General features: G+C 51.3%; 1 protein-coding gene across 9 annotated transcripts in view; it reads right to left on the bottom strand.

Moving 5' to 3' along the window:
• Positions 1-1,289: 1,289 nt before the first annotated feature.
• Positions 1,290-14,769, bottom strand: part of PRKAG2 (protein kinase AMP-activated non-catalytic subunit gamma 2) — a 194,697-nt gene continuing 181,217 nt past the window's right edge. For all 9 annotated transcript variants that reach the window (XM_037029475.1, XM_037029472.1, XM_037029473.1 and 6 more), the window contains 6 exons: positions 14,044-14,170; positions 11,222-11,387; positions 10,652-10,689; positions 9,259-9,405; positions 4,648-4,741; positions 1,290-1,603 (listed from right to left, as the gene is read on the bottom strand). In XM_037029475.1, the coding sequence (XP_036885370.1) occupies positions 1,572-1,603; positions 4,648-4,741; positions 9,259-9,405; positions 10,652-10,689; positions 11,222-11,387; positions 14,044-14,170 (604 nt within the window). In that variant the 3' untranslated portion in view covers positions 1,290-1,571. The remainder of the gene's footprint in view (positions 1,604-4,647; positions 4,742-9,258; positions 9,406-10,651; positions 10,690-11,221; positions 11,388-14,043; positions 14,171-14,769) is intronic.

A 14,769-nucleotide genomic window follows, 5' to 3' on the forward strand; every position in this document is an offset into this window, starting at 1 on the left:
CACAGCCCATCCCCGTGCCCTGTCCCCTGGGCAGTCGTGTGGCTACACAGACAAGGGGCCGGACGAGAAGATGCTTTGAGTTTCAAAACTGCAGGGTTTCAGCAGCTTTGTAACCCTGTCCCTTTCTCCCAAGTAGCCCACCAGCCCAAGTCCCAGCCACGACTGTTTCCATGGCGGAAACACGCGCTTTCTTCGTGTCTGGCCGACTGGGAGTGGGAAAAATGACATCTGAGCATGAGGAAGTCTGCAGGCAGTTTTTAAACTCAATGCACTCTACTGAGTAACGGGGAGAAGGAAAGTTGAGGAACTGAGTCATTAAGGTTCTCCCGCAGCCGCTGGATGATGGAGGAAGGATATGCGAACCCACATTCTTCTTTTTGGGGGGAGAAATGTCATAAGTGGGGAACGGCATGTGGAATTTTAATGAGTGTCTGATGAAACACATGGTATCTTAAAGAACTCCGTTCACCAAAATGGTAGATAGTACGATTTATTTTAATTTTTCAATCTGAAAAAAAACCAAACCCCCAAACAAAACAAAACAATAGTCATATGTACAGTGTGAACACTTTCGGAGCAATTATACTCGGAAACGCTGTGCTTCTCTTCACTCGCAGGACAATGCTGTATTTGCCACAATCAGATTTACAGAAGCCATCGCGTCAGCGGTTACCCAGACAGCACAGTTTTACATTCCAACACACAAGGAGAAACACACGTCTTCCTGGCACTCGGTTTCCTGGGACCCGCCGCCCGGTCCCAGGCCAGCGCAGCGCGTTCGCACACACGCTCTTCCAGCTCCAGCGCTGCAGACCCAGTGGCTGTTTAAGAAGCCCCACGTCCTGGCCACACCCGGACTTAAATAATGAGCAACTTGCCATTTCCAAAGAACCCCCGACGGTTTATCCACAGGGATGGTGATGCTCGGCCCCCGAAAGACGTGCACAAAAATTGCAGGGAAGGGAAAATAAATAAAGCTCTCTCGCTTACGCTGCAGTCCAGACACTCGAACAGAAAACCGTCCTTAAAACTTTATAAAGTTGTCTTTTATGCTCAGAGTACAAGTGCTTGACAAATCTAACAATGGAGAAACCGATCTGGTGAAGGTTTGAAGACTCACACGCCAGCCGTGTCATCTTGCACACGCACACGCAGTCCCCAGCAGGAGTGGGGACGTGTCGCTGTACTGACATAAGGCACTAGGTCTGAACATGCCACACGCTCGCCTTATGTCACGTTACCTGTCCCCGTACCAGTGGATTCTCGGGAAAGAAAAGTAATGAACGCTCCAGGACACAGCGCGCTTCAATCAGACGAACAGCATTTGAAACCTCTCAGACAGAGGCCCGAACACAGCCTTGACGATGCAGGCCCGACTCTTCAAACACACACAATCTTTTTGTTTTTTTTAAACACTTAGTTTCAACATCACTGGAAAGAATACTCATCGCTAAACCCTGACACACGTCCTTGGCCCTTTTCCTCTCTTCTGTGGTGGTCAGTGTGGATGAGGCAAAGTGCGACCCAGAATCTTCGTTCAAGTCCTATAAGGGCGCCTCCAGTCCCGGTGGTCATTCAGTGTCCGGCTCCTTCTGTTTGGCACCTGTCAGAAGAGGGAAAGTTTCAAAGCGACATCAGAATCTGTGGCAGCTGTGCGTGTGCTCCCGGCCAGCAGCGGGGTCCTCCACTGGGGGCGGGGGGCGGGGGGCAGTGTCTGTGCACCAGGCAGGGCCTCGGCAGGACAAGGAGGGACTGAGCAGGTGGGCTCCAGGCTCCCCAGCCCCACCCACCAGCACCCGCATGTTTTTTAATCTGTTACATATTGTGATTCTAAATATGCATGGCTTAATTCGGAAAAGGGTTCTGCTGCTGAAGAATTTTAGAAGTGTGCGTTAGGTTTCAGTGAAGATGCAAAGCACTTCCACTGTGTACGTGGAAGTGTGAAAAAAACCTTGAATCGCGTGTAAGGATTATCGCACATAGCACCACCAACTTGATGCCACCAGGGTGTTTCAGAATGGGTTAGCAGAGAGCGCTTCCATTCTTCTCATCAAGGCTGCTGCCCCCCTATTTTCTCATCAGGCTCTCGACCTTTGAAAGGGACTAACGATCTGTGGAAAAGGGTGCCAAAAACCGTGGCCACCACCCTCAGGCCGCGTGCTGACTCACGGGTGGTATGTGTGGCTACTCAGGTGCCTTTGGAGAGTCTGAGTCCAGTCTGACAACGGACTTCTGCTAAAAACCTTCTGAAAGACAAACTATTGCACTGGATCAGCATCCTTCACGGGGAACTGTGTCCACTACCTGGTGCAAAGCATAGCGCCGGCGCCTCACAGCAGAAGCTTCAAAAACGCACCCTGAGCCCTGGCTGGTGCAGCTCAGTGGATTGAGTGCGAGCCTGTGAACCAGAGGATTGCGGTTCGATTCCCAGTCAGGGCACACACCTGGGTTGCAGGCCAGGTCCCAGCAGGGGACGCATGAGAGGCAACCATACATTGATATTTCTCTCCCTCTCTCTTTCCCTTCCCCTCTAAAGATAAATAAATAAAATCTTTTTTAAAAAAGTGCACCCTGATCGTTCCACAGACATCCATCCACCCAGCAGTGCTTGTCCCGAATCTGGTGCCTACTGTGCACAAACACTGCAGTCACGTTTTTGCTTTCAACTCCAGTGTCTCTGAAGGGACAGAAAGCCCAGGTCGGCCTGCTCCTTTTCTAGTGGAGAGGAACGGAGGCACCATGAGGAGCACAGCTGGCCCACCTCACCCATCTCCTGGGGGCCACGCGGGCTGGCGGTGTGATGAGCATCAGAACCCGCTGCTGCCCTCGTCCCAGCGGCCCCTGCGCCCTGAGAGGTCTGCTGCCAGGGTTCACTTGTGGTCCAGGCATTAGGAACACAGAGCGCTGCGCACGTTATGAAGGACTCCAGTTCAGCTACTCCTATCTTTATAACTTCACCTCTGTGGTAGCAGGCACTTCAAATTCCAGCCGTACAGCAGCTCCCTCCTGCAGAGGAGTGCTGAGGACTTAGAATTTTCTAAATACCAAATCTGGATGGAAATTTAAACTTGTCCAGCCCAACGTTCTCCTGATTCGTGACACGAAGGCAGAGGGAAGATAAAGAACTTGACTTGTTTGCTCTGAGTTTGGGGCGTAGGAAGCCTCAGCTGAAGGGATGGGCGAGACCGGACTCCACTGGGACAGGGGTGCGCCTTGGCCCAGGGCCGGCCTGGAAAGGGGCGTCTTTTTCTGAAGGCACCCGGCCCTGTGCCTGCCTGGGCGGTTCTGCCCGGAGAGGGGACCCCTCCTGTCATGCAGGAAGGGTCTGTTCGGTCATCCATAAACATCGTCCCTCCCTGGGCTGGGCCTGCCCTCGCTGGACACTCTCTGGGGGGGCCACCCACCGTCCATATCTCGGTGTGTTTGGGGTGAATGCTTGTAGCGTTCCCCTGGATGAACGGAAAAAACACATCCGTTCTCCTGCTCACAGACACCTGGATTACTGCCAACGTTAGGTTATGACGTAATGCTACAGAGAATCTCACATTCGCTTAGTTCCTTTAGCAGCATTTCATGATTATAAAGATTATCACGAGTTTCATGTTCTCCACTATCTGAAATTTTAAGGTGACTGCCCCAGGTCTAGTTCCTGATTTGGACATGTGGGCGGGGCCCTCAGTGCACCCTTCTGAGGCCCAAGGGCCGCTTACTCCGGGCCTGCGGGTCCCTGCTCCACTGCAATGACGGCCTGGTGTTCCCACTCGGTGGCGGTGGGCGGTCCTGCAGGGTGGCTATCTGTAGGTGATAGGTCCACTGTGAAAACTAGTCTTAGCTAGTTTGATTTCTGAACGGAAGAAAAATCAATACCGTAGCACATATACTATAATGTTTAACTTCCAAGAGTTCAAAGTGCACATGAGTCAGTCTCCTGTCTGGGCCTTCATCTTAGTCTGTGTGGCCAATGTACTGGGGGCAGGGAGGGGAGGAGGAAAAAGGAGAAGGGGGAGAGGGCTGCTGGTCCTAGGACCCCTTCGGCCCGCCCCACACAGGGGCAACACCAGCCCCTCTCTCCTGAAGCTCCTCCTCCCGCTCCCCCCTCCCCCGGGGCCCTGGCTGCGACCCCGGGGTGGGCTCAGAGTGCGCCTGGCAAAAATGAGCTTAGTCATCCATGCTGTGTGGTAGTGAGTGTAATTTCCACACACTATCATGGAAAAAGCTGTGTTGTCGTCTTTTGTTTTATATATTCAAAACACCAGAAAGCTGATTTTCTCTCTGAGGGGTAGGTGAAGATTTCAACAGTTAGAACCCAAAGACTTTCCCTTCTGTTTTCCAGTTAGTAGTCCTAAAACTAAAACAAAACCGAAGAGGTCTTAGCTTTTTAGGCAGCTTTTTAATGGAAAAAGTCATGATGAACTTGGCAATGAACCCTTGATTACTCGGGCATGGCTGGGCAGAGATAGACTAAGTCAGACGCTTTCTATAAACTTTTCTTTCACCCAAGCAGAAGGGTGAACCTCACACCCACAGAGAAAATGGCAATGGTTTACAGAGGAAGGCACAGAAGGCCACCCTGCAGGGGACACACAGCCATGGGCTGTGCCCGCTCCTCTCTCTCAGTAGGTGAAGGTCAGAAACCGGCCTCGGTACCTGGCGGGGTGAGGATCAGGGCCTGCAGAATATCCGACAGGGAAATAATACCCACGATACTATCGGCTTCGTTTACCACCACCAGGCGATGAACCTGCAAACAAGAAAAAAGCAGGCGGCGTGAGCAAGCTGCAATACAAAGTGTTTTTTTGTTGTTTGTTTTTTTTTAAAGATTTTATTTATTTATCTTTAGAGGGGAAGGGAAGGAGAGAGGAAGAGAAACATCAATGTATGGCTGCCTCCCATCTGGGAACTGGCCCACAACCCAGGCATGTGCCCCGACTGGGAACGGAACCGCGATTGTTTGGTTCACAGGCCCACGTTCAATCCACCGAGTCACACCAGCCAGGGCCAATACAAAGTTTTAAAGTGGAAAACAGAAAAGTACTGCCTTTCATAGGGTTTACAGTGACCGCATCCCACAAATGAGAGAGTAACAGTACAGAACCATGTAAAGGTCTTTGGCTTTAATGTTCAAATGCAATGCTGATTTGCTTGACGATTAAAAAGTTTATTTTTGAGAAGGGGAGGGGTAGAAAGGGAGTGGGGAGGAGGGAGGGAGGGGGAGAAAGAGAGAAACATTGACTGGTTGCCTCTCATACACATTCTGGCAGAGGCCCCAAACCTGCAACCCAGGTCAATGTGCCCTGACTGGGAATTGAACCCATGACCTCTTGTTCTGCAGGACAGCACTCAACCTGCTGAGTCCCACCAGCCAGGGCCACACACAGCCTTATGGGTTTCCTTGGCATGTGACTAGCTGTTTTCCTCTTGCTGCCTAAACGTTCTCTCTTCATCCCTCACTTTCCCGTTTTGATTACAAGATTTGATCTCTGTGCCTCCCAGACCGGGGTATCGATTTCCTTTGCCTGGTTAGGAGTTTTCAGCCATTATTTCGTCAAATAAAGTGTTGGTTCCTTTCTCTCAGTTCTTCTTCTGGGATTCCAATGATGTGGATGCCTTTGTGCTTGATATGTCCCCCCCTTGCTTCCTTAAATGCCCTCGTTTAAAAAATATTTTCTTTCTCTGCCGTTCTGATTGGTTGACTCCCACTAGCCCGTCTCCCCAGGCCCCAGTCCAGTCTTCCGCAGCAGCTCACCTGCTGTCGAGTCCTTCCTTCCAGAGGATTTTTCACTTCGGTTACTGTGTTCTTCAGCTCTGCTTAGTTCCTTATGGCGCTAATCCCTTGTGGAAGTTCTCCTGTTCCCCTCTCGAGTCTGGAGAGCACCCATCGTGTGCCGTCTCTTTATCAGAGAAATGACGTGTCTCCCTGTCCTCAGGTTATTTTCCTTCTGACTTCATTTGAGAGAGTCTTTTCTCTTTTCACTTTGTTTCGACTTTCTATGTTTGCTTACACAAATTACACAAAATAGCACTCACTCTCAGCCTTAAAGAAGCAGCCGTGACCTCTGGATAGGCCGTGTGCCAGGTGGTTCTGGCAGGGTGGCTGGAGCCAGGTGGGCACTTCCGGTACCTGGAGCTGGGCCTGCCAGTCCGGAGTGGCTCTGGGCAGGGGGACCAGGGGCATGTGGGAACACCCTGTTGATGCCGCTTGCTCCCTTTCTGGGGTGGGGGGGGGGCGCTGAAATGGGCTCTGGGCGTGTGTCTGAGAATGAGCTGTGGTGACCTCACAGGTGGGCCAGAGCATCTGGGTATCGGGGTGGGCGGGGTGGTGAGCAGTGGTGCTCACGGCCCTCCGACCCTGGAGAGCCGCTGCCGTCTCCCGGGCTTCTCTCCTGGCTCCCTTGCTCTCGTTTGTTGTTCAGAAGTTGCTCCATGTGCGAGCTTTTTCTCTGTCTGGGAAAAGTCCAGCCGTTGTTAATATAATGAGAGCAGTTTGTGCAACATCCATGTAACCTGGCAGCTGAGGAGAGTGGACTGGGAGGCACGTGTGTGAACAATGATGACCTCACTACACTAGTCAGTGGGGGCGGTAGATACCATTGAGTGAGCGTGTGTACTGTGTGGCCGTCACATTCAAGATGACTGAGCAAGTAGAGCAACAAACCTGCATCGAATTTTGCGTTAAGCTTGAACATTCCTCCACGGAAACTATCTGGATGTTCAGAAAGCCGCAGCTCTGGGCAACTGGTGATTGGCAGCTTCATCACAATACACCCAGATGACTCAGCCCCCCTACAGCCCAGATGTGGTGCCCTGTGACTTCTGGATTTTCCCAAAACTAAAATCACCTTTGAAAGGGAAGAGATTTCAGACTGTCATCAGTGAGATTCAGGATAATACAACAGGGTAGCCGATGTTGACTGGGAGAACTGCGTGAGGTCCCAAGGCGTCTACTTTGAAGGGGACTGAGGCGTCCCTGTCCTGTGCACAGTGCATCGTGTATCTCCTTCAGTAAAGCCTCTCTTTTTCATGTTGCACGGCTGGATACTTTGTGCACAGACCTGTCTTGTCCTCGAAGGTGTGCCTGTGAGTGTGTCTGTGGGCGGGGTGAGTTCAGGTCCTTCCTGCTGCCACCGCCTGGGCTCTGTCTCGTTTGTCTGCGGTGACACTTTTGGTGATGCTCTCGACGCCTAGCTTGCTTTGGGCTGAAAAAAATCAGTGTTATCTTTCTCATACTAATCAACGTATGTCTCTTTGACAAGTTCCTCTAAAACACTTGGGTTCTTCAATAAGCCCTTGATGTAACTACACATTTAATAAACTAAGTTAAAATGACGGCTGACCTCCAGGACTGACCTCGCGGACATTCCGCGAATGCTGTCTTCTGAGCTGCTGAAGGTCAAGGGGAAACCCTCCCACCTGGAGAACAAATTCTACTGGACAGAGATGACCAGTGAAAGTGTTTTCTCTCCTTTGGTTGCTGAGCCTGGATTTACAAAGTCCCTTCTCTGAGGTATCTAGAAGCCCGTGCGACCCTTGGGACCGTTGCCCACACTGTGCACCCTGCTCCTATCCAACTAGTCAATATGCCGAAGCTAAAAACCGGTCTTTCTCGCTGAGGAGTCATCTGGTGAAAGGAATTATTTTAATGAGGAAAGAAGCCAGGATGGTTAACTTGAGAAACTGATTAACGATGTCTTTACTTCCTTGATGACCTGCTTCGCATTGTCATGAAATTTCTGCTGTTTGCCAGATGAACTTCACTTCAAAGACCAGCCAGCTACTTTCCTCTTCCACCCGACAGTGGTGCCTGACCACGCCAGGGCGCTGAGGGCCACAGGGAGCTTTGGCACAACCAGGGCGCAGTCACCCATAGGCAGACGAGTTCAGGCTGGGGTGCAGGTCCTTCTGGCCACTTGTTCATGTGTACACGTGTGTATTACAGAGTCACATGGCTGTGTGGCAGTTGGCTTTTTCTCTTGGCAGGACATGGTTCGTGTCTACCCACAGCAACAAAATTCTCTTACAGCACGATTTTGACTCATCATAGGGGATGCCACCATCTGGATGTCCACTCTGCTTTCAGACAGGAGGGACCCCTGATCTATTTCTGCTGATAATCTTCAAAAGGCACGCAATTTTAAGGACCTTCCTAAAATCACAGATTCCTAAGTCGATTAAGCTCCTTTGCAGAACGAGCAGTGACGGGTGCTACATTCAGGTAGAAGAAGGAAAGACTTCCCACTGAGATGCCAGGGAAATGCCTTAGCAGCCACAGCAGGTGAAGCTGGGGCGTCAGCTCCACAGAGGGCGGGGCGGGGTGGGGCGGGACTTGTCAGCACGCAGAGGGAACAGGGCTGGCTGGGCTAATGACGGCTGCCGAGAGGGCTTGCCCTCCTTCAGGGGAAACGTTGAGAAAGCAAGTCAGTTGCCCGTTATTAGTCTAAGGAACAGTCAGGCTCTCTCTTCTTCTTGGGCCGTGTTCCTGCGTTCAGTCAGAACAAGCATCACACACGCTGATGGGCTGATTCTGCCTAATCGGGGGGTGTCCCAGAGGGGGCACAGCGCATCCTTCAGCCCCAGAGTGATGGACGGGGCACTTCTCTTGCTGTCCAACAAGGAAGAAAAGAATAAGGATTTAGGGACGTGTGTGCTGAGGCACACACACACGTGCTGTGAAACGACCTCACTCGTGCTGGACTGAGAGTGTTACGCGGCGCACCGGGCAGCCCCACAGGCGGTAAGGGTGACGGGACGTGAGTGCGTGCGGTCAGGAGACGAGGCCACCACACACGTACTGTTTACCTGAATCAGGAGACAGAGGTAACCAGTGGGAAGAGAGAAATTGTACTTTTACTTAAAAAAATCGGAGTACATTTTGTCATTCACTTTGTTAAAACCATATAACTGAGCATTTTTCTCTTTCAACCGGTAAACACCCAAAGGGAACTTATAGCTCTTGGGACTTTGGTTTCCTCAACATGTATTTTTAAACCATGGGAGTATCTTACCAGTTTACCCGATTCAACTATGAAATCAGGACTTAAAAATCCCACTTGGTGAACATTCAGAGAAGACCTACTATGTGCCAATAACGTGCCAGGTTCTGGCACTGGGAGACGGCACCATCCCAATGAACTTGGTGGCGGCCCCACAGGCCGGTCCTGAGATTCACAACCCCCAGGCACCATCCACTGGATGGGGCTCGTGTGGCCTGCGGGACAGAGCTGGGGGTGGGGAAGGAGGAACCCGGAACAGCCAGCTCACCTCGGCTCGGACTATTCTGTCCACGATGGTCTCCAGTATTTCCAGCTTATTGCACTTGACAACGCCCTCAAAATACTGGGACCGGTGCTGAAGCGCCTGGGTCACGGTGATGTCTAGGTTGTTGTACGTTTTCTCAGCAGCAAGGTTCTGTGATGAAGCAACAGAGGGAGTGACACGCTTTCATTTGGCTTCACGCTAATGACCCAAATGAGTAAGGGTCAAGCAGCCCGATTTTAAACCCGTGAATGCTTGTTCTTGTGAGAGGCTGTCTGCACTGTCATCCTCTTCACGGTTGTCACTGAGGCTCACGAGGTGGACCTTAATCAGGAAGCCACTAACTCGACCACATGTCCCTCTAAAGACCCCCTCTGGCCCCCCGCCATCCTCACCCTGCACGGCTCCCTGCCCAAACAAAGGGTCTTCTGAGAGGTGGGCTAACCTTGGGTGGGAGGTGCCACAGGGCTGGCGAGCCGAGAGCCCCTTGGGGTTCTGATTAATCTGAGCAGGTCCCGCCCACCCAAATTCAAATGAGCCTATACATATGTATTTTTGGGTGTCTATTATGTTAACTAGAACAGGATGAAACAGAAGGCCTGAGACAGCTGGATGGGGCTACTGAAGTTTCAGTTCCCTTTCCTCAAAATAATGGCAGATTCTCAGGAAGTGCCTTTAAAGTGAACGAGGAGAGAAAGCCTTGCGTGAAAAGACGCAGCACCTGCGTCGACCTAGCAGCGTTAAACCAGGGGTTCGCGTGGGGCTTCCCGTCACTATGTAACCCATGTGCTGTCTTCTTTAGGACAGCTGTCCCCAGTCATCGAACAGTGACACTGAATTCATGTGCAAGGGGCATGTGCCCACTGGGGGCATAAATAACGTCCCTGCACAGAAAAATGACCATTTCAAGCACACACACGTGCCGCAGTGACGGGCAAACCCTGCATGCACTAACAAGTGGAAGAGCTACAAACTGCTACTAATACATTACTCGTCTGCTGAACCAACGATCTCAGAAGCAGTTACTAGGGAGAGGCTATGGAATTCTCTTGGTGAGATCTCTACACTCAGAAAAGCTAGGAATCATGAAATTACAGAAAACCACAAAAATGGATTATTTAATGTTTTAAATACATTCTAGCCCTGGCTGGTGTTAGCTCAGTGGATTAAGCACCGGCCTACAAACCAAAGGGTCGCCGGTTCGATTCCTAGTCGGGGCACGTGTCTGGGTTGGGGGCCAGGTCCCCGATAGGGGGTGCTCAAGAGGCAACTGCACATTGATGTTTCTCTCCCTCTCTTTTTCCCTCCCTCCCCCTTTCTAAAATAAATAAAACCTTTAAAAAATTACAAAAATAAACATATTCACAATGGCAGACATAACAAAATTGAGAATACTTACAATTACATCAAATTTGGAATAAATATCCACAACTTTTCCTAAAAATGAAGATATATGTTAGCAAACTGTTTTAGGAACACAAAATCACATTTAAAATCAGCCGTAACTAGGTAATGATTAAGATTTACATATTGCTAAATAAAATAAACATGTCTGTTTTGAAATGCACATGAAGTTTAAATGCACATCTTAGTGAAAACAAGCTAGTTTGCAATTCTTACTGTCCCGAGTGCCCCTGGGAGCTGAGTTTATCCCCCCCGATCTAAATGCTCACTTCCTCCACTCAGCACATGGGCTGGGGTCAGGGGTGTGCAGCCTGCAGACGCCCTGCAGCCAAGGATGGCTGTGAATCCGGCCCAACACACAACCGTAAATTTACTTAAAACATGATGAGATTTTTTTGTGATCACGTGTCGCAATGTAATGAATGTGGAGCCCCAGACGGCTCTTCTTCCTCTGGTGTGGCCCGCAGACGCCAAACGGCTGGGCGCCCCGGGAGCCTGGGCCGTGTGACGGGGACCCAACGCTCCTGAGATACACTGTCGTTCCTGTTCGAGGCCGACCACAGACCTGACTCGTCCACCACGGGCAAGGCGGACACCCGTCTCTCCACGAACACGCTCAGGGCTTTGATGATGGGCGTGTCCGGGTGGATGAAGGCAATGTTGTGGTAGGTCCCGATGCCCAGCGCGTCCAGGTTCTGCTTCATGAAGGCCGGCTTCGGCATGTCGGACATCTGCGCGGAGGGGAAGGAAAAGGCTCGAGAGGCCCGACAGGCCCCTTTCCGCGTTCACATGTGCACACGGATGAGGAACCAGTGCAACATGCTAAAGTGGGTCTTTTCCAACTTTCCCCCCGGTGCCTGAATGAATGCGGACATGCCCCGGGGTAAGAGCTCTCCTGTTCCCACCAGCGTGTGGGTCTGTTCTGTTTAACTGCTTAGTCAAGTATCGCAAACCACTAACACAGTAGCATTGCTTCCCCTTCTCTGCACCCAGTGGAAAGGAGGATGGAAGGGACCAGCAGGTCTTTTTCGAAACTAGAACCCAGAAGCCAGCAAGAATGCTTCTTTCTCGAGTGTGCACGAGGAATCCCCGGGCCTGCGGCCCTCACTGGGTTGTGTATTAAGAACCCGCACGTCTCCAATCCCACGTGTCTGATGGTGGCTCCCTGAGCGGCTAAGCGCGTCCTCACACCATCCCGCCTCCACCCACATCCTGAACTCTCTCCCCTGGGAGGGCTCCTGTTTTTGTCTGCTAGGCATAAAGGACAAGCCAACCAAACAGAATTAAAAGAACCTTTAAAAGTTAACTTTTTTCCCCGCGGCTGTTTTAAAGGAGGAGGGAGAAGGCAGAAGAGAGAAGTGTAGGATCACGTTTGACTAAAACGAAATAAGGCCTATGGTTTCAAAAATCCACCTTTTAGAAAGTTTGGTCCATTCCATCCTCCTGGTGTACCTTATAATTATCAGGAAAAGATGAACAATTAGAAGAAACAAAATGTTCAAGTCAAAGAGTTCATCAATATTCAAAGCATGAGACTCCTGGAAATTTAGAGAAAACAAAAAAAGAAAGATCTATCAGGTTACCTAGCCCAAGGCAGGGCTGCCCGGTTCCATCCTGTGTGCTGAGGCTGCCTGTCGGCTGTCCCCGAGGGGGTGGCTCCTTTTTCTCAGACAGGTGAAAACCAGGTTCTGAAACGTCTTTAGAACTCTGCTTTGTGACCTGGAAACCTCTAGCTATCCGGCTATTCTAACAGAATGACTCTAATGATCACATTGGCCCAAATGTAAGGCGGCCCCGGCAGGGTGACCTCCTGGACTTGCCCCAGGAGAGAGACACCAAAGGCCGGTCTCGCCCCGTTGTCCCTTTCCTGCAGCAGCAGGGCTGTGGGGTGTGGGGTGCAGGGTGGGGGTGGGGGCTAGAACCCGGCCGCTTCACATCTGGGGACTGGGGGAGCCCGGTGCCTGTGTACACAGGGCACGGGGCAGGGGGGACTGGAACAGGCTGGCGGTCAGACTGCCCATGGGGACCAAAGCTGTCACTCAGCCTCACTCGGTTCCATCCTTCATGAAGCGGGAGGAACAAAAATACCTGAGAGGGTGGTGGCGAGGTCTGGACTGACCACGTGACGTGCTTAGGTCCCTGCCGACTTACTGTAAATGTTCCTCTGAAGTACTTTCTTCGGGGACTACACAGGTAAGACTGCAGGCCTTTCATGCCCGCCCGGTGCTGTTACAGCTCGGACCCTAGGCAGCTGCGTCAGACCACACAATGTCAAGTCTGACCCTCAGCGTCCACATGTCCCTGATTCTCCTTCCATGGCTGTCTTTCTCCCCAACCTCATGCTTGTTTTGCTAAGTGACCCTTCTTCTTGCTACCTTCTTTATCGTTAATTTTAATGGGGAGAGTGTTATTTTCCCACGTACTATTACGACACGGGACCGGCATGCTGGGCAGGAGCCTCTCCCAGGGACCGCACCCCCCATGCCCGACCCCGCGGGGGTGGGCGGCATCTGGGCGCAGGGCCCGGCTCCTTCCCACCCCCCACCAGAAGGCCAAGCCATCACCTCATGTGAAGCTGTGGGGTGGCAAACGGGAGAGCTAATCGGATGCACTTTTTAATGTGTTAACCTCTTTAAAAAAAAAAAGACTCTTCAAACGGTCTCTTTGGCACTGTGACATGAGGCTACCCTCTGTTCCAGCTGACCTTACAAGGAAAAAAGCCAAGTTCAGTGCCTGTCATTAAGAGGAAGAACTTGAACGCTCTGGTCCCTCTGGGCCTCCATGAAACCTGCCAACCACGCGGGGTCTGAGGTTTCGCACGATTACGAACCTGTCTCATTTCGGGTGCAGCGGGGAACCCTGCAGGGGACACAGCCCTCACTTGGACCCACGTGGTGCTCTCCTGTCGAAATTTTATCCGCTCTGGGCGGGCCTCTCCCTGATGCCACTAATAACGGTGAGCTAACTCGGGGACAGCACGTGGCGACTGCGTGTTTCCAAAACCGTGACGCCAACGAAGCGCCCTAAGACAAGCTGCGATAAATGACCGACTCGACCTGCCTCGGGGAGCACTTCCTTCCTTGGCTGACTGGCCAACTGCTCTATTTCCCTCCTGTTTTAGGGGGTAGAACATCCTCATGTAAACAGAGGATCCCAAATGGTTTTGTTCTTCTGCCGCTTGCCCTGAACAAGGTGATGGCTTTTTAACTGGAATCAACTTTGAGAACGTCCAGTTCAGACAGTAAAAAGCTGAGAAACCGAAGCCGGAGACAGAGGGCCTCACACCTGACGATTCTGACTCCCGAGGCAACGGGACCCAACGCACTGGAAGTGGGTTTAGTTCAAGGAGATGCGACTGTGTCTTCAGAAATGCCGGAAACTACTTACAAAGAGCTGCAGGAACTTGAGGATTCTTTTGTGGGTAAGGATATAAAGTGCATTCCCACTGATGGGGTCAATAACGGGCAATCTGTGGATTTTATTTTTGATCAGCGAGTACACAGCGTCGAAGAGGCTGTGGGAAAAAGAGCCATGAAAGTGATTAGGAGGTTTTTGGGGAAAATGCGAAAACGTCGGACCACCCTGCTTTCAAAAGCGCTTCTCAGGGTTTCCAGATTATAATCCTAAGGCGCTGACTGACTTAAAAGGGTGTTTTGGAAAAGTTTTATATAGGAGACCACAGTACATATTCTGGTTATTTTTCCCCCACCATAGTCTGTGTTAATTAATCTCAACTACGACTGTGACCTACGCGGCTCTAGCCACTATTCGGTAGCACGTTTATGGCTTTCATTTGACAAATGACAGACGCCAAGCCCTGGGAAAGCTAACGGACCAGTGAGTGGCAGCGGCATTTGTGCCCAGTGGGGCCCCTGGGCTGGCCACGGGCCTCTCCTGTGACCACCAACTAGGAGGCATGGAGGGTGGTGTTTTTCATCTGTTTCTTGGGACTTGGAAATAAAATACTACAAATCAACACCCCACTTTTTCGTGCTAGCAGTCTATAGAGTTAAGAATGCTTTCGTACAAACGTGGAAATGGACCCGAGCCGTCCCAGAAGGCTTGGAGCAAAAGGTACGGGCTAGGAGACTTCTGAGAGCGCAGCCTGTCCTC

The sequence above is a fragment of the Sturnira hondurensis genome, unplaced genomic scaffold, assembly GCF_014824575.4.
Source record: "Sturnira hondurensis isolate 20B ecotype Veracruz unplaced genomic scaffold, ASM1482457v3 Scaffold0020309, whole genome shotgun sequence".
Lineage (NCBI taxonomy): Eukaryota > Metazoa > Chordata > Mammalia > Chiroptera > Phyllostomidae > Sturnira > Sturnira hondurensis.